The sequence below is a fragment of the Halictus rubicundus genome, chromosome 6, assembly GCF_050948215.1.
Source record: "Halictus rubicundus isolate RS-2024b chromosome 6, iyHalRubi1_principal, whole genome shotgun sequence".
Lineage (NCBI taxonomy): Eukaryota > Metazoa > Arthropoda > Insecta > Hymenoptera > Halictidae > Halictus > Halictus rubicundus.
The window spans coordinates 6,269,065-6,294,730 of NC_135154.1; the positions used below are offsets into that span (position 1 = coordinate 6,269,065).

At 37.3% G+C, this 25,666-nt stretch overlaps 2 protein-coding genes across 12 annotated transcripts; one reads left to right on the forward strand and one right to left on the reverse strand.

Annotated features, from left to right (window-relative positions):
- Nucleotides 1-871: 871 nt before the first annotated feature.
- On the reverse strand, nucleotides 872-24,884 carry Spz4 (Spaetzle domain-containing protein 4). 9 transcript variants are annotated; one of them, XM_076789650.1, is made up of 12 exons: nucleotides 24,065-24,884; nucleotides 19,343-19,549; nucleotides 18,287-18,458; nucleotides 13,424-13,694; nucleotides 12,657-12,901; nucleotides 11,800-12,091; nucleotides 10,888-11,115; nucleotides 10,549-10,743; nucleotides 9,704-9,884; nucleotides 8,998-9,036; nucleotides 8,418-8,464; nucleotides 4,613-5,406 (listed from the first exon to the last, which is right to left on the reverse strand). In XM_076789650.1, exons 3-11 carry the CDS (start codon nucleotides 18,350-18,352, stop codon nucleotides 8,446-8,448), a joined length of 1,536 nt encoding a protein of 511 aa, XP_076645765.1. In that variant the 5' UTR covers nucleotides 18,353-18,458; nucleotides 19,343-19,549; nucleotides 24,065-24,884; the 3' UTR covers nucleotides 4,613-5,406; nucleotides 8,418-8,445. The 9 variants fall into 9 exon arrangements, 8 of the variants coding, with proteins under 8 accessions (XP_076645762.1, XP_076645765.1, XP_076645766.1 ...); XR_013082449.1 differs by lacking the exon at nucleotides 19,343-19,549 and having other exon boundaries at nucleotides 4,612-5,406; nucleotides 8,984-9,036; nucleotides 24,065-24,882; XM_076789651.1 differs by lacking the exon at nucleotides 19,343-19,549 and having other exon boundaries at nucleotides 18,287-18,478.
- LOC143355123 (uncharacterized) lies at nucleotides 13,994-16,701 on the forward strand. Of its 3 annotated transcripts, none has more exons than XM_076789657.1 (3): nucleotides 13,994-14,366; nucleotides 14,482-15,995; nucleotides 16,247-16,697. In XM_076789657.1, the coding sequence occupies exon 2, from the start codon at nucleotides 14,499-14,501 to the stop codon at nucleotides 15,951-15,953; it is 1,455 nt and encodes a 484-aa protein (XP_076645772.1). In that variant the 5' UTR covers nucleotides 13,994-14,366; nucleotides 14,482-14,498; the 3' UTR covers nucleotides 15,954-15,995; nucleotides 16,247-16,697. The 3 variants fall into 3 exon arrangements, with proteins under 3 accessions (XP_076645772.1, XP_076645771.1, XP_076645773.1); XM_076789658.1 differs by having other exon boundaries at nucleotides 14,023-14,094; nucleotides 14,213-14,366; nucleotides 14,482-16,701; XM_076789656.1 differs by having other exon boundaries at nucleotides 14,482-16,701.
- Nucleotides 24,885-25,666: the final 782 nt, after the last annotated feature.

Below are 25,666 nucleotides of genomic sequence, written 5' to 3' on the forward strand. Positions count from 1 at the left end.
TTATATTTACCTTACCCACGTCTTTAGCATAATCAAATTAATCATATGAAGTAAATAGATAAGACGAGCAACTGTTCTCCCATAACATAAAATGTAGGTTATTTTTTAAATAATTAATTTCTAGATATACTAGGGGACGGCTGTATTCGGTTTAAACAATAATGGTGATATTCATTGCTACAGGGTACTTGTTTGAATAATTCCGTAATTTTGTAACTCCACGAATTGACAAGAAAAGAATAATAATTATTGATAATTGTTCATTGGAATAAAAATGATATGTTTTCATAATCAGTCAATTTTTATTTTTAAGTGTAGATACATGTAAATACAGTCCGCGTCTGTAGAGGAGAGACTCGAGAGAAATGCGAGTCACACACACTGATACAGTTGAGTTGAGTCACACGCATTGTCGCTGTTTGTTGAGTAGGTTACAACACTACTTCAGGTCTGCAGTATTGCAGAGAAGGATGACGATACGCGTCGGAATAAGCGTGTGAGCGAGTGAGCGAGTAAAACCGTTCAAGGTGGGGATTAGGCGAACCGAGAATCTTACTCCCCTTACCCCTGCGCCGTCCTGAGTCTCTTCTTTCCAGACGCGAATAGTAGTTACACACACGAAGTTAGAATGGGGCAATTACAAAATTAAGTGACAAAATTTGTTTTTGTAGAAGGTTTTTGGTATAAACAAATATGAACGGAATACATATATATGTACATATTTTCTTATAACTAGACAATGTCATAACTAGACTCTGGATCTTTATGCAAAATAAAAAGTTTCTGCACCAGTATTGTAAGACACAGGAGCTAAATAGAAATGTATATCTTTCACTAGTAATTTCAACATAGTGAAAATATTATATTAATACTCTTAAAGTCTTTTAATCGTCTCACTGTTTTATGTTGCACTTATTCAAGGAGTCTAGTCACAACAATTGCATACATATTAAAACAAAAAAGTGTGTGTGTGTGTAATAAATAGTCGATATATTTGATATAATAACACCGTTATGTACATCGCATGAGCTTCCGGTTTTTTTACGAGTAATTGTCTCGCGGCGGTCGTACTTTGATTCGTTGTTTCTGTGTACGAGGTGATCGAGATGTTACACGAAATTCGAGCGGCAAGTCGTAACATCGACAAACGCAACAACTGGGAAACTTGAACCAATCGCTGAAGATGCCACGGCATTCGTTGTTAGGGTCGTAAGCCAACAACCGATGGAGCCTGTACTGCTGCTCACACTTGCATCCGTCTCTGCAGTACATCTGCTTGTTCTCGTGTCTTTTAACAAACAAAATTATTTTTAATCATTGATTTTCTACACCATGGAAATATTAGGTACTTCACTGAGTTTCTGCGGTTTATTAATACATGTCGGAACTAATAGTACTCGCGTGTAATTTCAGCATGTGTACATATAGATAGTACTATAAACAAGCTATACGACTTTCGAAAGAAATATAACCCATATACAATAACACGATTCATTGTACAACTGTAGTTACATTATGTTACTATTATTCGAACGCGTATGTTCTATCGATTAGTACGGATAATAAAGGTTCCACACTTGTATCGTGAATTAAGCAAGTATTTTGTAAAAGCAACTATTAACTTCGTGTAATAGCACCTTTCCTTTATAGAAAGGAAGGAGTATGTAAATTGTGTATTTCATAATATGATCTTTTTTTAATAAAGTGCAATTAAGTTGCGTAACTGTTCACAGAAGGGGAGCCGACTATGGTTTCGATGCGCTGGAAATATGTTGTCAGGGACGTCGTTTTGAACAACTTTTCGCTATACGTAAATGTCACCTTTGCTCGGCCTTGGTTCATGCGGATATTTCGGAAACTAAAGCAGAGCGACGCGACGGTAACACGTATAAAGAAAAGTTGTTCGAAATGATGTCATTAATTATATACTTCGAGCCCCTCAAAATCGGAGCTGGCTCCTCTAATGTAAATATTTACCCTACTGTTTGTAAAAATAAACGTGAGCCTTTTACTCTTTTTACAAACAAACAATGCCCTTACGAGCAAGCGATGAATTTACATTGATACTTACGTGCATTTCTCCCAGTGAACGTACTGCTCGAAGGGATACAAATTCAGAAGTGCTAACACTTCTCCTCTTGTGTTGTTCGCCCAAAATGGTGCAACCACTTCTTCCTTTACGGGGCAAGCATTTCTGAAACGCAAACAAACATTTGACTGTAAAATGAAAACAATCAGAAAATAATCGGGTCAGTCAATAGAGGGAGGGCCACCTAACTCAGTTATAGCTACCTCAGTTATTTTTATTAGTGGGTCGATTGAACTTTTCTCAATTTGACATTTGATGTTTTCTGTATTTTTTAAATAAGTTTTCAAGGTAACTTATCAGTTATTTCTGTTAAAAAGTGGTGAAAAACTGCCTGCAGAAGCAGAATATCCCCTTAAGGTGTGATCAGAGAAGCCCCAATGCTTGATAGAAGATAGCTAAGGGAGTGTTTACCTGGCGATTACTTTCTCAAATTTTCTTGAAATGTATGTATATGTGTATGTGTGTGTGTGTGTATATGTGTGTGTGTGTGTGTGTGTGTGTGTGTGTGTGTGTGTATTGTGTGTTGTATATATATATACTATATCCTATTAATTATGCAGAACACGATAATGTTACAGGAGCGTCAAACAAAAGTGAAATGCCCTCAGAGAATGCATAACCGATGCAGATGATATCAGCGCCACTTACATGCCTCTCAGCTTCAGAACCGGTTGTTCCTGTTGTTCTTTTGCCGCGACATCCTGATAAAGCTGGCCTTTCATGAAAGAAGCTTCCGGCTTATGCGCAGGCCGATATTCTGGTCGCGGTCGAAACTCCTGTTGCTCGTTCGAACTGGTAGTCTCTTGAACGGTCGTTTCTTTTGGCGTAGCAAACAGGTCTCCGCTGGAATCAAGCTCGTCTGGCAGTTCTGTAGTGCCGGGCAGGTTGAATATCGAAGTTTCTTCAAAATTCGCCTCGGACACCTCTACAACATCGGCGATCTCTACCGGCTCTTCCTCGGCCTTGTCCGTTTGCTCGGAAATTTCATTGATACTAAAATTCTGTTCTTTCGCGACCTGCGTTGCAACCGTTGCCGGCACCATCTCCTCCGTTCTGTTCTCCTTTCTATCGTGATTCGCGCCGGTCGTTAAAGTCGTTGTCGAAGAAGCCGATTTAGTGGTTGGCTCGTGAGTGGTAGAAACGGTTGTTGATGTCGCGGGTGTAGAAGATAGCGGATCAACGGTAGATGAAGCGGCGGCAGTTGACGACGAAACGGTCGTCGAAGTCGAAATCGTAGATTTCTCGGTTGGACGGAAATGAGGTCTTGTATATTCGCTCAATTTTGGAAATTTGTTCAGCCGCTTCGCCGGATTGTTGTTGAACGATCGACTCGTGAAGTCCCGTCCTTCGTACTCGTCGCCGTTCACCTCTAAACTGTCTTCGTCCTCGATGTACTCGTAATCGTGCGTGTACTGGTATTTCCTAAAAATTTCTTTGCCATTATGCGTTTAAGTGTAGTGCGAACGACTCAAACTTTTGCGCTTTTTGTCACCTGGTCTAGCACAGCAACTCGAGTGGTAATTAAGAAGGTATGGTATTATCAGCAAGCATTCTGTTTTATTTGTCGAGGCTTCCGGGTAAGCCATGTCGAAAGGAAATATTTAAACCGTGTATAAAGGAATTACACGCGCAAACATTTAGTCGTACACGTTCCAGATTCTATTCAGTTCATTTTACGCTTACCTGTGATCGTCTGTGAAATGATTGTAGTAATCATCGTATTTCAATTCTATGTCATTTTTCTCGAACTCTGCTCTTAACACGTTAAAGTGTCTTTCGTCTCCGTACATGCGTCTCATTAATCCCTGATTCTCTTGCACGAAACGCCGAACAGCGTGCCTGAAACAAAGCAAATGTACACATTTCATTAATAATCAAATTGTTCAACACCTTTCCGTATTTCTATAAAAACACATATCACAGAAATATTGTTTATTTACTGTACATTAACGAATTCGGTGTTTTTCAAACTGACTTTTTCAAAATTATTAGCTGTCCTGATCGCGTAAAGTAAACGCAACTGTATTTAAGAAAAAAAAAAAAATACAAATGTTACAATTGTTGCTTGGCAATATACTAATAATATATAGCCTCGTATATTAATACATCTCATCTGTAATCCTTTGATTCAGGCGTTGATAATATAGTAATTATTGGAGTATACAATGCACTGCACAATCTGATCTATGTATAAAAAGTATCTCTCCGTCTATCAATCTAATCTAATAGTCTAATAAATATAGGGCCAGGAAAAGGAATTTTACACAAGACAAAGTACGTTCTACGAGTTGTAAAAATTAATTGTGTTTCAATTGGTCTTTTTCTATAGAATTTTTAAACAGATTATTTTTTGTGGATTGAAATACATTGACGCACATGGCAAAACAAATGATTAAAAAACTTGAATCTTTCATTACCAAGAAAAGAAGTGCCTTATACCTAGACTGCAGATGTTTATACAAACACATATACACATTTGGAGACGGAACTACAAGCACGGGAATTAAAAAAGGAATTACCTTTTCTCGCTAAAGCAACTATTGGGTAATAAATAAAATGAAGACTTTGGTTAAATTAACTTGGAGTTTTTATTCATGTTTTTTGCTTGTACACGGCCTACAAACGTATAAATATCCGCAGTCTAGTTACAATAGTTATACAACTGCATTGAGCATGAAATCTTAATATACAAATATTAAATATAAATTTTATGTACGTAACCAATATTCGTAACAATTGACCTAAACACTCAGTTAGTCCAATGATATTATGTTACAAGGTAATATACACTTTCCTCTGCCTACTACAATAATGGTTTATAAGTCAGTGTTAAAAGAAATAGTGTAACTTTGTACTTTTTTAAACATACTTGTACATTAATAAGTCCCTTTAATTGTTTAAGGTTTACACGAGAAATTGTTTATCCAAAAAGTTCCAAAATCGCCGACGATGTTTCAAAAGATTGAGGAAACAGTAAACGAATAAAAAAAGATTTGCTATTTAAATGTTTAAAAACACAAATTTCCACCAGTTCTAAATTTGTGAAATATTTAAAAATACGGTATTCTTAAAATGGCAGATTGTCTACGTTTTGCATATTTACATCTGAATTATAATAAAATAAATTAGTTGTGGTACCAAGGATATGCACTGCCAGCTACTGTACACCAGTTTTGTCGTCGGAAATCACAGGGCAGATTTGTAAATCTGGCGCGTCCGGAACGCGAATACGGTTTACTGCACGCTGACGATGCATCATATCCAAAAGTACTTGGGCCACCACTTCCTTGACATCGCACGAGCTGATATATGATCACCTGCGTAATAAAATAAAATTAATGCAACACAAGTTTTCGGTCCATGTTTACGACAAAATCAAAAATATTTGTCGATTTGTAGCATTATCTAGCTATAAATGCATGAACTTTAAGATTAACACCTTTCGATCCTGATGGAACATACACAAGGCCCATTATACATAGGCACCGATAAAAAACTTTAAAATCGTGACCTTTACTTTTTTCTTCGCAATTGCGACCAATAGCAATTTAAGAAAAAAATTATTTACACATTAGCCAGTAACCTCAGCTCAACAAAAAAAAAATCTCCAGCCATTTAGTCGAATTTTAATACTTTTCACACTGTCTGTCAAGAATTAAAGTCTCACATTAATATACATTTGGATATTAAAGACTCAAGTTCGTGATTTATGTTATAGGCATGAGAAATAAACTATAGTTTACAGTTCGAATAATAATTCAATACAATTTCTTTTAGTCCAAGAAACAGTTTAATTATCTCAGGCAAATTGTATTTGCACAAAGATATTAAAGAATTTTCTCTACGCTCTTATTTCTAATGGGTTAGATAAGATGACGTTATGAATTTCAGTAATTCGTACCACGTCTCGTGACCGCTTTCTACCAATCGAAAGTCAAAACTCATCCACGATGGTCTCATGTATTAGTCGAGTGGAAGCCGAAGCAAACGTGGCGAGTATACAATAATAAGCTGTACTAGAGAGCCCAACAATGAGATCGCATCAAATTGATCTATATGATGTGCAAAGTTTTCAGTACGAACTAATGTTAGCAAGATGAAGAATCACTAATAGCTGGAAATGTAAAATGAAATTACTTCATTTATTTTCTTGTCGATTTCTTATCCATTTCTTTCGACATTCTGCTTATATTCAATAAAAAGCAATTTTTAGCAACTTGTATCATATTTAGCATCAAAACTACAGGATGTTTTGAACATTTTCTTTTTAATATCTTTCTGTAGAAAAAAAGAATTTTTTTGAATTGGAAACTAATTCAAATTCTCCTTATTTGCGGTGCAACAAACACTATTCAACACTCCTCGTGTTGAACAAATGATTTTCTAGTGATCAGGTTTTGACGTATACTAGACTTTTACAAATTCTCAATTAATTTTTTCGAGAATTAATGTCTGCAGTTACATAGTTTACGACCGATGGTATCACTCATCAATTAGATCAAAATCGAACAACAATACCGCACTGTGCGTCGGAGGGATAAACAGCGTTTTGCCCGATTATGAATTGCAGGATGCTCGGTCGAACGAGTCCGATGAAGAGATTTGAACGGGTTTAGGTTCGCGAAGGTTTTCGGATGCTCGATATTAGGTACGGGTGAAGGTGAAGTAGGCTCACCTGGAGGACAAGACTCACGATTACATTCATAACTCGTGTTTGACGTTTGTTTAGAGTGTTGGACCGGCGGCCCACAAGGACGGCGATCACGGTGCTGGTCCGGGCGCGTATCGTTTTCACTGACAGGCCGATTGATACCGTAAAAAGGACGACGGGAAGACAAGCGAGCATTCGCGGCTACATGTCAGCACCTCCACGCGCGAAGAGGACGCTTTCATTACTGGCTGTAATCAGCCGGCAGCAGCAGACACACTACGTACTACAGGCTACACGCTACACGCTACACGCTACACGCTACACGCTACACACGCGAGACAAGGCGAGGCGGAGGCGAACGGGCATTGGCAAGCCAGCATTGGTAAAAGTACGGGGCCCGGGAAGTCCTTCGCGGAGCGTTCGACGCTCGCTTGACCGAGAATCAAGAGAAAGCAAGACGGAACGCGAGGAAAGAAAGGGGAAGAGAGCGCAACGTCGCGTCGCCCGGAGAGTAGGTCACTGTTGCGGGTACCGTTACGTTTAGGCCCATTGATGTGTGTCACGGGGCCCCTTCAGTGACGTAGCAAGGGCTACACGGCTGGTTGCCGCAACGGATTTCTTCCTTCTCCTTGGTCAATTAGGAGAAAGGTGGTTTTGCTTCTCGCAAGACTACGCGTTCGACTCTGGCCGAGGCCATCTCCGGAAATAGCAATGTTACTCGAGATCAATGTCACTGGTCCTCGCGAATAACGCTGATAAGCCAGGCCTCTCGTTTAACGTTAAACCTACCAAGCGTTAACCCCTTGCACTACTATTTATTTTGTTGTTACAGTGATTAGAAATTCTTCGCCGTTCAGAATTTCATTGACAAAAAAAGGAAGGTTTATATTCATTGTATGCCTACGTTTTCTCCGAATGCTACACATCGACTACAACAAAATGGAAATAGCAATGTTACTCGAGATCAATGTCACTGGTCCTCGCGAATAACGCTGATAAGCGAGGCTTCTCGTTTAACGTTAAACCTACCAAGCGTTAACCCCTTGCACTACTATTTATTTTCGTTGTTACAGTGATTAGAAATTCTTCGCCGTTCAGAATTTCATTGATAAAAAAAAAAGAAAGTTTATATTTATTGCATGCCTACGTTTTCTCCGAATGCTACTCATCGACTACAACAAAGTAGAATTTTATTTCGATTCAAAGGAAATCAATAACACACATATTTAGTAGCCTCTGTTCCCAAATACTGAAAGACATACTTTAAATTCTCTTCGCAATTTCGAGCAATGGTAATTTTTCGTAATTTTTTCCAGACGAACTACTCTCCTTTTTGCATTAGGATTTTGCACACGTATTTATGGGTATTTGAAGAACAGTAGTTATTTCTTTTAAGTAAAAATCATGAAAATTACACGAGTTACGTATTTTTTTTATAGAGTATGTTTTGAGAAACGTGTGTTGCCATGATTCTGGTCCTTCTGCTGATCGAAAACAAAATATAAGGGAGTTACTATAAGAAGAACTATACATTTTGTGTCTGCAATTAGTGACAGTATAAAATTATGATATAACTTGGAGAAATTCTTGTTCGTTTGAAAATAAAAAAACATTAATGGAACATGGTCGTAAATGCTGTTTACAATTGTAATGGAACCTTCTGTGTGTTCTACTGACCTCGAAACCACTGTCACTGCAGCCTCTTTCACTGCAATATCGCACTCCTGTACGAAGACAACGTATTTAAGTAAACATACATTATTCCGTTACTGCGCCTTTACGCTTCATCGGAAGACAACAAAGAGTTTCTTTATTTTAGTACTTATGCACACGGTCAGAAATAAAAGAAATATGTAGATCAAACATTTCGTAACTATTTACTACTGTAAATATCGATAAGGCTACAGAAATGGTGTTCAGTGTGACTTCCGTTGACAGTTTCAATGTTTGTTTATGTTTCCCAATATATCGAAAAAATTGACATAGACCATTTTACTGTTTACGAGAGAAACGCTGGCCCATTTTACCGCGAACGAAAAAAGTGAAAAAAATATATCGTGCTGGGTCAAGAAATATCAGAAATTATTGTGTTCACACAAAATTTTGCACAACAACATGCTATTAGATTGGGAAATAAAGAAAAAGGAAATTAAACTACATTTGCTAAAACGAAACACGAGGTGCAGCTAAAAGCTATTTTCAATCTAATCTCACTACGGTAAAATAGAGTATTATAATCTCACGTTATTCGCATTACTTTAATTTCTTTGGTGCCTTTGAATCCATGTGAAAAAATCTGTAATAAAATATTAATATATAATACAATTACCACTATTGAAATAGTAATATAAAATATAAATAAGAAGCGAACAATGACCCTAATAGAGATCACAGCTGTTCAAAATTGCCCGTTGTGGCGATTGTACGAATTTCGTGGTTATTATTCTATTATCGATTGTTGATTGTCGGAGCATGGCGTGAAAGTAAAGTAAAAGGAAAAGTAGAATTCTGTGTCTGAGTGCAAGGCTAGTCTAGATTTACTTTTTTTTTTTAAGACACCTTCCAAATTTTTATTATAGACGCAAATAAAAACCTTCAAAATCGTGACCTCTACTGTTTTCTTCGCAATTGTGACCAACAGGATTTAAAAAAAAATAATTTACACATTAGCTAGTAAACTAAGCCTCAGTTTAAATGTTCTTTGGAGCAAAAACGTAAAATTATCTGTTGTGCAGTTCAGCAATAACGTTCCAAAGCTAAACACTGCACCATCTCCTCTCATTTCAATTCTACTAACAATGTATTACTTTATTTGCTGTCATTATTACGTTCCTGTTTTGTTAAAAAATACTATAGAAAGACACAGATTAGTCTGGCTCTCAGGTACAGAATTTATACTTCCCCTAAGTTGTACAATTTACAAAAAAAATGTTTATCAATTAAATTACACAGCAATATCTTACGTGCTACATTCATACGCATCTTCCGGTATATCTTTCGTCACTCCTTTCTCGGGATGATCTGCAGCGACGTTATTTATCCTCCAAAGTCCTCCTGCGTACCATAGGAAGACACAAGAAAGGCTCAAGAACGAAGTGAAATGGAGAGCGCCTATGTAACTATCCATCGCATCGTGCACTACACCTTGAACGTAAACAAAACAGTGGTGAACATCTGAATGATGTTATCAACTGAATGAGTGAATCATTTTTTTTTGTCCCTACTTGCGCCCTGACTTTTAACCCTTGGTGTACCGCCACTGGGTCATCGGAGAGCAATCAAATTTAGACCGAGTATGTATGCAACTGCGGCAATGCAACTGTTCGTTTTAACCGTACGGTGGCGATCGTATCACAAGACCTGCAACGAGCATAATGCGTATCCTAAAGTAATCCGAAGTGTCGAGGATAATGCCTTTCTTTACTTATGGATCCTCCTTTATACGCAGATACTGTGGGTACTGTCGTAGAATTTTTGTGCTCACCCCGATGACCGTTTTTAACGATACGTACTCCAAGTGTTAATGGTAAACATGACATTTAATCTTAACGGCATTATTACAGTGAACATCACTCGATGAAAGATTTATATTAATCTTTCGTATTCTCGACACAGCAATTTAGACTGCAGACCTTTTCAAGGTTCGCCTATTTGTTAATTTTATGCTTAGATCAAACCTATCGTGTTCCATAAAATTCGACCATGTAACGTAATTTCCATATTATTGTAATTAAAATTACAATTCAGTAAATCTAATTCCACTGAACGTAAATTTAAGAGGACAATGATAAAATAAATGTCCACTTACCTATGATTGGGCCTATAGCGATAGACAGTATACCATTGGAAACCATTTGCATGCCTGAAGCAGCCGGCAGTCTTTTAAGCGGAACGTAATCGGGAATTATTAATGTCTGGAAAACAGCTTTCGTCCCTTTTGCAACGCCAATTATCAACGCCACACCGATAACAACAGCGTAACTGTTTCCCCAGATCGATAATACTGGAACCGATAATATTTATTTCATTACATTTATTTGTATTTATCACCCTATAAAATATCTTTCGTCTCTTGTCAAACAAACCCTTTTTGATCTTTTGAAAGTTCAAAAACCAGAACGCATGCAAGTAAAACTTTCGTGCTTACCGGTTCTGCCAATAGTCGAGCCTATCAGAGATAATATGTAAAGATTTCTTGGCGTCCAACCAGCTTTTTGTGCCAGTAGCGGGACGCACAATCGTCCAGTGATGTCTGACGCAGCTTGAATCGACATGATCGTCGCGATCGAAGTCCTTTGAAGGCCTGACAGCTCCGCGAGAATGAAGGGTATCAGAGCGTTGAAGTTTGTCTCGGCGACCAAAGATATTCCCATTCCTATTATAAAGAAGATATAATAATAATCCTTCCTTGAAGAAGATGTAATAATCCTTTTAGCTATGTGCAGTTCTTTTTTTCAGATTCTGGATTGCCTTCAAGGACATTGCCTCTCTCGTTCCTACTCTTGTACATACTATTGGCAGCACTTTTGCCGCTGTGCATCCTGTTTTTATCTTAATGTATTCCGCGGATGTTTTCTACTTTTCTTCCTTATTCTTAAAGGCCCGTTCTAGATTATCTCGATTCCCGTAGCGGACTGTAACGTCTATTACCATTAGCTTTTTCTGACGTTTAATCACGAGGTACGGCTTTAAGCGCTGGCCTAGAACGTAAATAGTTGGCTTCGCAAATACTATACATGTTTGCCCTGCTCGTTCCGCGACGAAATCTATTAGACAATTTCGAAATTGCAGTCGTAAGGGGAGTTCCTAACTTCGGTCGTCACTCGTATCGTCGTATCGTCGGGTCTGCCGAGCGACAGTTCTAGTAGAGGTACTACATTCTTTGTAATACACTGTTTACTCGATATATGTCCAAAATACGGGTCTAGCCAGGGACATATTTCGGCCAGGAGGTTCTATTCAGTGGTTTCGGTCGCCGAGGAGCGTAACATTTTTTCAATGAGTATTGCTGTAAAAGACTTAAAAATAGGATATTATATTAAGAAGTTTGTAATATTACCTAATATGACGGCGACGTAACGAGTATCCTTCAGCATATCGAGATCCAAATTTTCTGAAATCGTTGAAAGAAATGTTTTTTTTTCTTCTGTTTTCAGATCCGGTGACGACGGCTGCTCGGATGATTTTATTTTAATATTGTCAGTTTTACACAAGAGTTGACGTTTGCTTTCGGCGTCTTTGTCGTCAGTCTTGTTTTCAAAATTTAATTCTTGGAACCCTTTCGTAGCACGGTTGTCGGTGCATTCTACGGAAGATTCCATGGTGCCATTGTCCTTTGTGATACATGAAATCTGTTGAAAATCAAATCTGATGGTGAACGTAAATCCGTGCCTTCGCCTACAATATTAAGAAGATGCAGAACTGCGGTGATGAAACCTATTTTATAAGAATACATGCCGCGATAAAAAGTTTAATATTTTCAGGTGAGTTTGTATGAAATACCAGAAAATCTTTGCCGAAAATAATATTTAAGAAATAAACTGTGTAATGCCAATGTTACTTCAAATGACCCCAGTAACCTCCTCTTTTAATAAAGTACAACATTTTTTGCAGACCCTGTATATTATAATAACTCGGTTGTAGATATAAAATTACCTTGCAGGTTTGTCTAAATAAAATTACATGGTTTACCATTATATAAATGAATTTGTAAACATTTCTTATGAACGATTAAAGTGAAAGAACACAGCACATGCAACAACATGCAACACATGCCATTCATTGCAAATATTTTTGAATATATTTAAAAAATTAAAGATTACTATAAAAAATGCCAATAAAAGTTCGAAATTATGTTTTGAATTATGTTTAGTGTCTTCTTCATGACAATGGCGTTCTAATATCTTTACGACTTACATCCACTTCCCTAAATGGTTTCAACAACGATGCTCCAATGAATGCATGTGAAGCAATACCAGAGATAATTAAAAGAGTTCCAGTGGTACCATAATTCTCTAACAATTTTGTTATTAAAAGAGGCATTAAAATGGGACCAAGGCCAGTGAGAGTAACCGAGCATCCCATTGCCATATTGCGTTTCTTTCGAAAATATGTATTCATTGCTAAAGTTGTTGCTGGGAACATTATTCCGTAACCGACACCTGCAAATTATGATGTCTATTACAAATACAAATACATGAAATCCATTACAAAAATATCGAAACAATTTAAATAAACTTCGAATGATCAAAATTGGCTATCAATATTTATTATTCTACTACTCAAAGTAAAATTCTCAGTTATAACTAAAATTATCACTTTATCTACCTTTATCTATTTTTTTTATTACTACAAATACGGCGATCTAATTTGACCCGTTGTTTTTTTTTTAATTTATTTAAATAGACTTAACAAAGCGAGCAGCACATTAGTAAATGATTTACAGTGGGGGACAAAAGTATTCGGACACCTTTAAAAAACGAATAACTTTTTTGAAATTGGACCAAACGACTTGAGTTTTTTTTTTTTGAGATGTTAGAAGGATGAATTTACTGACTTTAGAAAAGAGAAAGGAATAGGAAAGTGAGGAAAAAGAATTAGAACATCAGAAAAATGGAAAGAATGAAAGTCCAGTTGGTGCTTGCAGCCTTTTTTAATTCCAGTCTTCAAATATAAATACTTACCCACGATGATACAATAAGTGGCGATAATAGAAGGAACGGAAACTGCGAACGCAGTCATACAGATGCCAACTGCAATTGTCAAGCTGCCGGCGAAAGCAACTTTTCGAAATGAAAATCTTTTCATCATCGGTCCGCTTATCAAACCTAGACTGCACGTAATTGTCCCATTTAAATGAAGAATTAAGGATGTTTGCGTGGCGGTGATACCGAGCGCAAGGAAACGTTCCGAGAAAATGAGACCGAAACATTGCTGTATAGGTAATATCGCCATCTGTAACAATTTTTTGTTCAAAATATACTTAAGAAGGAAAATAAGCAGAAATTTCACGCCAGCTTGTTGCAATTCAGATAGACAATTTTTTATTTTGCATAAAGTCCGCTGTCTATTCATTCAAAAAAAAAAAAAAAGAAAAGCGTGCGACAACGAGTAGGGTGAGGAACTCAATTATTGTGGGGTTGCCAATTACTTAGTCTATATTAATTGTACTTATTTTCAAAGCACAATGAGTGTTCATTAAAATCATTTAATTGTTTATTTATTAAAATTAAGTGTGAAAGGGATCATTTCGAATTTTCGTTACATGAACTAACATAACTTAGGATAATTTTGTGTAAAGGTTATAAAAAACCTTGAGAAAACGCTAAACAAATGAAAGTCAATATTTGGTAATGTAAATAATTCCGGCGCATAGAAACATGTATTATATTCTTAAAACGCATTTAAATTACGGAAGAAACACTAATAACAGTAAATTTTTAAAATTCTGCTTTTGTTTTCAATAAATTCAGTAACTGAAACGAATTTGGAAGTAGCGTCATTTACTATGCGCAGTAACTGAGCTAGATTTCGCTTACTGTGAGTGCTTAGTTACTGTGCCACACCGTGCCGCGTAGGTACGCGTGTATTGACAGATAATATAACCTCTTTCTATACGAAACGTAGGTAAGTGCAAACAAACAAATCTTTCAAAAAATACGCTAGTATAAAAATTGATTAAAATAGCCATCTCCAGCATGAATCTTTAAGCGACTGATTGGGTATTTTATTTTTATTACAGAAAAACTTAATTTAAAAATGAATGAATCTAAAAGAAAACGTATGATGTACAGTAAGGAGGCCCTTAAATTAGCTATAAAAGCTGTTGAATCTGGGCTTCCAATAAATGCTGCGAGTGTGAAATATCAAATACCACGATCAACTTTGCATAGCAAAGTAAATGGTTTATATGAAGATAAAAAACCGGGACCTTCTTCCGTTCTACCTCCTTCTCAAGAATCTCAACTTGTAGAATGGATTTTTGAATGTAGTCGTCGTGGTCATGCAGTGACTAAAATGCAATTATTGAACAGTGTTAGAATTATAGTGAAAGAAACGGGACTCCAAGCTCCATTTGGCGCAAATGGTCCTGGTAAAAGCTGGTATTCATGTTTCGTAAAGCGACACAAGGATGTATGCACACAAATGACTGAGAACATGTCTCAGTCTAAAGCTGCAGTGTCTGAAGTTGCTTTAAAAAAGTGGTATTCTACAGTAGGGGCACACTTAGAGGTAAAAGGTTTGATTGACATTGACTCAACCAGAATATTTAATACAGATGAAACTGCTTTACAACTAAACCCTACATCTGATAAAGTTTGGACCAGAAGAGGAAGTAATAATGTTTATTCTATTGTAAATAGTAATGAAAAAGAAGCTTTGACAATCTTGGTGACTGGGAATGCTGCAGGTCAACTAGCACCTCCTCTTATTATGTTTTCTTATAAACGCATACCAAAAAAAATGTATGAGAAATGTCCCTCTGGCTGGAGCTACGGCACATCAGACAGTGGCTGGATGCAAGGAGAAAACTTTTATGAATATATAACTAATGTATTCCATCCTTGGCTCATCAAGACGGATATAACTTTACCCGTGATTTTGTATGTTGATGGACACGCTTCTTACCTTACTCAACCACTGGCTAAATTTTGTTATGAAAATCAAATTGAACTGATCGCCTTGCATCCAAATTCTACACAGATCATTCAGCCAATAGACCAAAGTATGTTTCATCCGTTGAAAGTAGCTTGGAAAAAACATGTGAGTGAATATTGCCAACGAAATAATTGCTTAAGTGTATTGAAGATCGATGCTGCACAAGAGTTAGAGCAAGTGTTCAACAATTTGGATCTGAAGAGGATTTTGAGCAATGGCTTCGAGGCTTGTGGGCTGAAGCCATTTTCATCTAATGCAATCAATTACTCAGTGTTTCAGTCAAACGAGCAACTAAATGATCAGTCGAGTGTACAAACAAGTTATCCAGATTATTTTGTAGCTTTAAAATGTATTGAAGAAAGTATTAATCCTACAACTTTAACAGCTTTTCGAGCAGCGAGTGATGAAAATGAATGGACTGGTCGAACAGAAGATACAAGTCTTTTTCATATTTGGAACAATATGTCGAAACGTGTTAAAGTGTATGGTATTGAGCAAGGAAGTTCAACAATGGAAAGTAGAGAAGAAGATATTAAAAATCCATGGTTAGCTTGATAAGAGCATTTTATTGCTGAAAAAAACATTTCAATGATAAATGTATGATTTTATATCTATTTTATAGTATATTTTGTCACAATCATTTTAATCACATGTATTCATAGTTAATGCAAATGTATTCATAGTCAATATATTTATACATTTTTTATATCTTTTTAAGCAAGTAGTTTATACTCGTAAATTTAAGTCAATTTTACCTTTTTTATACTATTTATAAATATATACAATTTCTACGATATTTATTTACATTTATAATTAGTAGGTAGGTAAGTGATTTTTATTTTTTGCAGGTTCTGGATTTAGAAAACAACTATGAATACAATATACAAAATTCTAGTCCTAATGGGAACATTAATCGTGATTTCTTAATTGATAACGATGGTACTGTGATAATTGAGAATAGAACATAATCATTAGATATAAGTTCTAAACGAATCAGCCTTGTGATCACAATATTATTCACAAGTCACAAATCACTTCAGATGTTCAATTTGCAACTCAAACAGAAGACTGTGTAATTAAGAATAGGGAGAATGTATGTACATAACGAGTGTTACGAAATTGTCAAAATGTATTAAATGTACAATTAGAAAATAAATCTACAAGTAGCTCAATATATAATAGCGCCCCTTCTGTGTTTAAGTATTCTTTTTTGACCTTAAAGAAATACACAGTCAGTAAAACAAAAGAGAAACCAAGGATAAAATACCTTCTGTTATTAACTCCGAACTTGGATTAAAATATTTGCAAGAAGACGAAACTATGAAAAGAAAGTTGGAAGAAGAGAAAGAAATGAAAAAAAAGATTAAACTCGAAAAAATGATGACAAAAAAAGAAGACACCAGCCCGTGGCGGAATAGAGCGATAGAAGGGGAAATTAGAGTGAGGGAACCTGCCGTACCTGAGTCATAAAGCAATAAATTCATCAAAGAAATGTTAGAAAAACTCTCAAAAATGACTTTGCCCAAAATTGACCGCAGCGTAGACCCAAAATTCAATTCGAGAGGGCCACACAATTAGCATGTCTCAACAATTGATACAATCCAAGTGGTAAAATTGTATTGTGTGGGAATGTTCAATTAGTACTGTATTAGGATATTGGAGGGCAATTGAGGGTTTTACAGATTGCACCGTTTACCAAATAACACAGATTTATATTTTGCTTAATTGTGTGATACAGGTGTTGTTGTCGCGATTGAAGAATCTTCTAACGTATGCTAGAATACTGTCGTACAAAGGCTCTCGTACTCATTTTACAATAGTTATTCCGTTTTAAAACGTGTACGGAGACTTTTTTGACTGACTGTATATCAAATCAGACCAATCATACCGGAACAAGTTAATCGTAATTATCTGGAACATTATTCATAATTATCGTTTGTTACATTGATATTACTGTTGCTTCTTTTAAATGAACTCATTTAATAGATTATTGACCTTTCTTATCCTATAATTCGCATATGCAAATATAACCATATGTATAATACATTTATCAAATGAAGACGCATAGAGGTGATAAATACATGGATACATATGTATGATTAGATACGTATATGTATGAAGAGTATTCTACGTAGACTGTTTCCTTTTACATTAGTATCTCTGTTATCTTTTTTTCCTCGATAACGTAAAAATATTACGGAAGAAAATTGTCTATTTGAAATTAATTTTCTACCCTTTTTAACCGAACTGTTTCTCCAAAGAAACACGTAATGTTGCCTCGGACAACTCGATAAAGCCTTGACTATCTACTAAAAAATTTATAATGTTCAATAATTTTGAATAATAGTTTTTTTCATTGATGGTTCGCGTACCGGACATTCAACAAAAACGAAAGCAAACAACGTTGACTAATTGTTAATTTATGCACTAGCAAAATTGCATTTAAGAATCAACATAACTAAATAACGCATAGTTTTCCCATTAGTGGCCCACTTTTCCACTCGACCGATTAACTTTTAATCTGTGTGTTCTAGAAACCATTGATCTATGCACGTGCCTCATTACACAATAATTGGATGACATTTTGAGACAATGTTAGTTTCATTCTATTCTAGAGTAGACTTAAAAGTCTGGAGAACATCGAAGTGACTTTTTTGCCTTATATGCCGTAATTGTCACTCCAACCACAAGATTAAAATTTGTTGTTTACAATACAGAATCTCAAGGTGACCTTTATACCCCGACGAAGAAGTAAAAAAGATTAACGTAGAGAACAAAACGAACGACGCCAAAAGCGTCCGAAGAAATATGAAATTGCCGAATAATGTGTACAGATGTTCACAAATATATTTGTGGGTAGTGTAAAAATGAAAATTTGACAAACTCACATTAATAATGGACACAGCGGCGACGATCATCCATGCCCATCCTTTGTCAGGCTCGTCACGTGACATCCTGCCAACCGCTATCACCCTTCAGTTTCGGCGATATCTTTTAAAGATCACGAGAAAACTGCGTTTGTCTTTTCTTTCTTCGACCCGTCACGAGACTGGCGGCAAACTGCAATCATAGCATGTCAGCTATAAACCAGGCGGGATTGAACAAATGATAAGATACGTAGCTGTCTGGATAAGTGTTGGACGCGCATGCCTACTCAAACAAAAACCTAGAATTGTTTACAGTTCTTCAGTTTCGCGGAGAAAAGAAATTCGAAACGCATCACACACTTTGCAGAGCTTCGGCTGTTCGGCTACGTGGTACGGAATCACAAGGTGACGGTACAGTGGCGAACAAAACAAAGTTTAAATAGTACTCTATACGATAATTTACCAAAATCTTCACAAACTGAGATTCTATTTTAAAACGGCGATGAATTTATTATAAATATCTACATCTTATCTACGTTTAATTAAAACAATTAAACAAGCAAAGAAACTGGGTGGACAAAAGTAAGTTTAATTCTACATTTTTGTTATTATTATTTTAATACTCAAACATTTTGTTAGTTTTATTGCTTTGTAGGACCTCCATTCTTGTCTATTGCAGATTATAGCCTTGCAATTAACTCCTTGCCGTACGATCATCTTCATGGTTACAATAATTAGAACCGGTTTGTCTATGATAATGTTACAGAAGAGAGACGAAAATTGATATTTATTGTGTGTCTACGTTACTTTAATGCTTAAATATTGGTTACTCTGCCATTACCGGAATGTGCATGACAGAGACGAAACGCGTCACGTGACCGGGCTGTGGTAGAGTGGGGGTACAAGTCTTGATCTGGCGACACTGGTTCTAACTCCCAGTTCTCTCGCAATTCCCTATCAAAGTTCGGGAAGAGATAATTTCTTTAACTGATAATTCAGATAATTTCGAATCACCAGTTCGGGGGGTAATCCAAAAATTGTGCAATGCCTACTGACTCCGTGGTTTCATTTTCTCACCTAAGCCTCTTAGGACGCCGCACAAAGATCTCTTGTTCAAAGATCATTCCCCGAAACTGGTGTCGCCTTTATTTTCTCTATTTCTTTGAACCGTAGCCTATTGTAATTATTTTCACATTTTTTAGCGTTGAATATTTCTGTTACTACTAAACAAGTGTTGAGTTTTAAACAATCCGATGTCATAAATTATTTACAATTGTCTACAATCTAAAACGAATAATTACCGTGTTACCAGCTTAACACACACTATGTTACTATATGATTAGATAAAAACCATTTTTAGATAGTGACATACATTGTAAGTAAGTGAAGTAGAGCACTCGTGTTATATCACTTCAGAATTATGGCGAGCTTTGTCTCTTCACGGCACAAAATGGTTCAAGAACAACTGTAACATTAAAAGTGTTCTTTTTTGTACTGCATACAAGCCGATAAGCCTTGCTCATAAGCCAAAACGATTAATGACCTTCCGAGTTTTTTTTTATATTTCATTGCTAAAGGATTTGATTGATGCTGAATTTTTTCCATATATTTAAATTAATTGCCTCAACATCTAAGCTTAGTACCAACGGATGACGAGAATTAAAAGAACTTTTAAAAATTAATATACAGTTCTGTCACCAGAAACGGCACCAATGTTTGTTTTGAGAATGGGAAATTTGTATCCTCCCTTCTTCTTTTGAAGTTATTCTTTCGACACAGCTTAGTACCAGAACAAGAGGGTACGTCATAATCTATCCTTCTCCAACAAAAGATACGGCTGCTCGGCCAACTTTATGGTCTGCCGGACAACTTTATGGGTCCCATAAACTAGAGGTGTGTGGGTATCCAATATTTCGGGTTCGGGTCGGGTCGGACAAAATCGGTCGGGCTCGGACGGGCGCCCGAGCCATACGGGTAGACCAATGCATATATACAGGGTGTCCAAGTATTGATGGTACAACCGTGGAAGGGGTGATCCTACATGAGAAAATAGGTCGAAAATACGGAATAAATTCTGTTTATTTGAGGCTTTGTTTTCGATAAAACCGAGTTTAAAGATCCGTCGGGTTCGCGTGCTTTAGTACATGCAGGAAGTAGAATTGGTTGGTAATGATCAGACGCGTCAGACGATTCCTATCGCATAACATGCGTATTCGATTTTCTCGAAAACGTAGCTTCGCATGTAAAAATGTTATTCTACATTTTCGGCTCATTTTCTCATGCAGAATCACGATTCGTTCTCGGGTGGGCCCAGGGTAAATAGGGAGACTGTGCGAGAGGCTCAAATGTAGCGACAAACCATAAAGTGGTAGGCCGAGCGGCGATACAAGTACGACATGCCGTCTCATTCTGCTACATACCTACAGATATTGTATTCGGCTTCAACTTTGTTCTCGAGCAAGTGGCAGTCCATAAAGTTGTCGGCCGAGCGGCGATATCTTTCGTTGGAAAAGGATAAGGGTATGTGACACACCCTCTCTCGTTCTGGTGTCGCGCGGACAACTTCAAAAGAAGACGGGGGATAGGAACTTCCTATTCTCGAAACAAACATCGGTGCCGTTTCTCGAGGCAGCGCTGTATATCCACGGAAAACGGGACCTCAGTGTCGTCCGGGATCGTGCGAGTTCTGGACGGATTGGTACAACAGCTCGACCTCTAAAGTGTCCTTCGATAGCGACGACTGCCAGAGTCATAGTTTCGCGAGGGTCTTTCTCGGTGTCTTCAGGAGGGGCACGGGGTTTTTCAAACACCGTCAGCTCGTTCACGAAGACCCTCGGAGGCAGAAAGCGTTTACTAGCCGATGTAACCAGACCTCGTTTCCGGTTCATGTCAATACAAACAAACAATAATTATTCCACGCGGAACATTAAACAGTTATTTAATCAAGGTGTTTTCTTGAATCATGGTAAGAAAGCAGTATAAGAAACAAGTTTTCCTCTCAATGGAAGATAAAATTACAATTGCCGAACAATTAGAGAAAGGAGTGCCGACGAAAGTGTTGTGTCACAAGTATGGAGTGTCTACAAATGTGATTTATCGTATTCGTCGAGAGTGTTCATCTTTAAGTTTCGGGAGCCGAGGGCGGCATGTACTACAGCATAATAATCGAAAAACATATCCGTACGCAGAGTTAGAGAGTCGTCTGTATACATGGTTTCTGGAGCAGCGAGCAATGGATAATCCATTGACTGATTTATTATTACAAGAGAAGGCGATGGAACTTAGTGGTCAATTCGGATCTGCATCGTTTACTGTGAGCAGTGGCTGGCTGAGGAATTTTAAGAACCGATATGCAATCCGTCTAGGCTGGGCTCATGGTGAAAAGGGAAGTGCGGACGATGAAGATGCAAAAGCATTTGTAGATGCTCTCGCAAAACGTATCAAAGAAGAGCAGTTTAATTTGTGCAATATCTATAATATGGATGAGACGGGATTATTATGGAAGACTGTCCCTACGAAAAGTTTATTGTCACAGGAAGACGGAATATCGCCGGGCGAAAAAAGGGAAAAGCATAGAGTATCCATCGCAGTGTGTGCCAACGCGGATGGGACGCACAAGCTCTCGCCAATTTTGATTCACAAATTTAAAAACCCCCGAGCACTAAAAGATTGTGAACCACTGCCTGTTGTTTACAAATCTCAGCGGCAAGCATGGATGAACTTGCAAATTTTCAATGAGTGGTACGAGGAGGAATTTAAACCAAGCGTACGGCAGTATCAATTGGCCAACGGGATAGTAGGGAAAGTATTGTTGCTTGTAGATAATTGTCCCAGTCACAAAATAATCAATACGTCACAAGAAGATGATCATTTTGAAATCGTATATTTGCCAGCGAGCACTACTTCGCGTATTCGACCTATGGATCAAGGCGTAATTGTGAAACTGAAAACCAATTACAGGCACAAAATTCTGCGTCACATTTTACAATTGGAAAAAGGACTTGTAGAATTTTATGTTAAATATAATATAAAAGATTGTCTGTATTTTCTAAATGAATCGTGGGATGATATCACGTCTGCTAATATTGAGAACGGGTGGAACAAATGCTTACGTATGCATTCGGGAGAGGAAGAGAAAATTCTATTAAATACATCGATGCATTCGGAGATGAGCGTTATGATACATACCATTACTGGCGAGGAGAACAGTCTTGAAGACATTACGGAAATATTAAGGTATTTGGAATACGAAGAAAGCATTCGTATAGAAGATGTAGAAGAAAATATTATAGGAGACGAGGAAGAAGAAGAAAATGGAACGTCGCACGAGGCAGGACCATCAAACGGAGCAGGACCATCACTCATGGCAGGGCCATCATACGAGGCAGGACCATCACACGAGGCAGGACCATCATACCAGACAGGACCATTACAATGGGCAGGACCATCACACGAGGCGGGACCTTCTCACGAGGCAGGACCATCACACGAGGCAGGACCATCACACGGGAAAGGACCATCACACGGGGAAGGACCATCACACGGGAAAGGACCATCACACGAGGCAGGACCATCATACAAGGCAGGACCATCACACGGGGAAGGACCATCACACGAGGCAGGACCGTCACACGAGGCAGGACTATCATACAAGGCAGGACCCTCACACGAGGCAGGACCATCACATGCGGAAGGACCATCACACGAGGCAGGACCATCACACAAGGCAGAACTATCACACATAGCAGGACGGTTACATGGGGCAGGAGTATCACGTGAAGCAGAATTCAGTTTTACAGAAGAAAAGATGAAATTTTTAAGCATAATGGAAAATGGCTTGAAGAAGTTTGCCAAGAACAATCAAACGCTGTTAATTGTGGGAGAAAGATTGTTAAGATGTTTGGAAAATGAAGCACCTCAGATACAGAAAAACCATCCTTGAAAGTAGAATAATCCTTGAAAGACCAGCTTATGTCACATAAAATTAAAGAAAAAGAGAAAGTAAATTTACTCCGAAAGTTAATTTGAAAAGGCACAAAAAGATAGAGAATTTACAATTAGACGACACCATTATGATGGACTCAAGAAATTTTGTTAGAAATGTCTTTATATACATAAGTTACTCTAAATAAACGACACACTTCATCCTGTATATATTTTATTTGTATAATAAAGGTGCTGCTCTGAATACCGACACTGTGTTTCCGTGTATCCTGTATAAATGTATGTAAGACTATATGAGAATGTGCTGTGTTGCAATGCGATCAGGCTAGCTGCTTTTCCTGGATAGACGACGGTCCTGATTTTATGCCATTGCCTGGATCCTTCTCTTCGTGGGGAAAACTGCCGTGGGAACACTTAAACCTAATACGCCATGATACCGTTGTATTCCAACAAATGTTATAACTATGTATGCGTATACTATTATAGTCTATTTTATTAGTGATTGTAACCTGTTGTATAATTGTGTTCTCGAGCACTCGAATAAGCCGAGACACAACACGGAGAATGAGCATTGACCAGTTAGTAGTCACACATATCGCAAGAGGGCGATAGTACCGCGTTAACAGAAAAATGTATTGAGTTATAGTTATACGACCCTGCGGAATACTAACAGGTTTCTGTAACATTGATTCACTAATCACTATCGATTGCTAGTAATCGCGGCGCATTTCTTAATTTATACCGTCACAATTTTTTGATTTTATTAGATTGAGTCGTAGTTTTCATGCTTATGCTTATTTAGATAGCAATAAGAAGGCAGAAACTTTCCGCCGAATACAATATGTAAATACTTACCTATCATCGATCGAACTTAACCTCTTATTTTGATTTTTTTTCACCGCCTCACACGTCCTTTAACTATTTATTTTTCTTCTAAGGTTTCAACTGCACATTTTTCACGAACAACAGAAAGGAAAAATAAAACAGAGTTGTGTACATTGCACAATTTTAATAGTTTATATCTTATTCATTTTTGTATAACTATCGAATATAAACGACAAAATAAAAGAGCGAAGTAAATAAAGTATCAGAAGTTTAATCAAAAAGTTGCCAAATTTCAACGTGCAACAAGTGTTCAAAAAATATATACAAAAAATGTAACTTATGATCAATTTATTCAATTTGGTAACTCTGTTGGTAATAATCTGACAATGTGCAGTTTTATACTAGAAATAGAGTGATAATCCCAGGGGGTGTCAACTCCTTTTAGTATAGGTGCTCCTTGATTGTTAGGTATGGTGGCAGCACAGTAGCGCCCCGCGCGTGCGCGCAATTCAAGATGGCGTCCGGCTAAATTTTGGAGCAGAAAGGAAATGAGAGTGCTCACGCCCGGGATTTTAGTGTCTCCGGTGTAGTGCTGCCCCCTAGTTTAATTTTTAGCCTGGACCAGAACCTGCATCATCTCTTTAGCCTGGACCAGAACCTGCATCGTTAGCGGCGGATTCCAAATAATGCCAGAGTGGATGCTATTTCTATGTTAAAAGAGGCTCTTCTATGTAGGCTCTGATCCAGCCTAAAAGATGATGCAGGTTCTAATACAGGCTAAAAAGATGATGCGAGTTCTGGTCCAAGGTAAAAAGTTGATGCAGGTTCTGTTCCAGGCTAAAAAGATGATGCAGGTTCTGTTCCAGGCTAGAAAGATGATGCAGGAAATATGGGGACACTAAGACCCCGAGCGTGAGCATTCTCATTTCCTCTCTGTTTTGGAGCGCTTACTAGCGTTTGGCGTCGTTCGGACAATTTTCGGGCAATGCAAACTTGCGGACAATTTTCTGTCAGTCTAGACAGGACTTTATATTCAAGTTTTATTGTGCGACAATGATGTATAATTTTGTTTTTAACATTGTCATTATTGAAAGATAATAAATTTAATAAATATGATAATTTGTCGTTTTTACTACAACTTCATCAAAGTAATAAAGCCTTTCTTAAGGTTCCTTCATTTGAATTAAAATTTAATTTTAATATTTCAGATTTTATCGTCTTAATTTTAATTCGTTAATGAGTCTGTTGATGACTAATATATATGACTAATATAGAATATATAATATAGAATATAGATGACTTACAGAGAAGAATAGTATTCTTCGAATTTTACATTTACAAAGGTGAGTAAGTGAATCGATAAATTTATGTAGATATGCTATATATATGTGATGGTCATAGATGAAGTCATTGGTTGCCTTTTTTCTTTTATTTATTGCTGATTCGTGTCCGCAGTCCGTAGGTGTAGGTACCTCACAGATAGAGATGACGTGATGTCCAGAATGGGCGGTTGCAGTAACGTATCTATGTGTGTGGAGAACCTAGTAGAGTAGTCCTATTGGCGCGAAACTATCGGAACAATCCAGGACGAAACGAGTGTAGGATGAGTTTTTTGTAAGATTTTATTAATAT

Coding starts and splice junctions, on each gene's coding strand:
- Spz4 (XM_076789647.1), bottom strand. CDS start 6,935: ATGCTCGCTTGTCTTCCCGTCGTCCTTTTTACGGTATCAATCGGCCTG. Junction 3,512..3,772: donor CATTTCACAGACGATCACAG/GTAAGCGTAAAA, acceptor AGAAATTTTTAG/GAAATACCAGTACACGCACG. Junction 1,289..2,071: donor GTTCACTGGGAGAAATGCAC/GTAAGTATCAAT, acceptor GTTTGTTAAAAG/ACACGAGAACAAGCAGATGT.
- LOC143355123 (XM_076789656.1), top strand. CDS start 14,499: ATGAATGAATCTAAAAGAAAACGTATGATGTACAGTAAGGAGGCCCTT.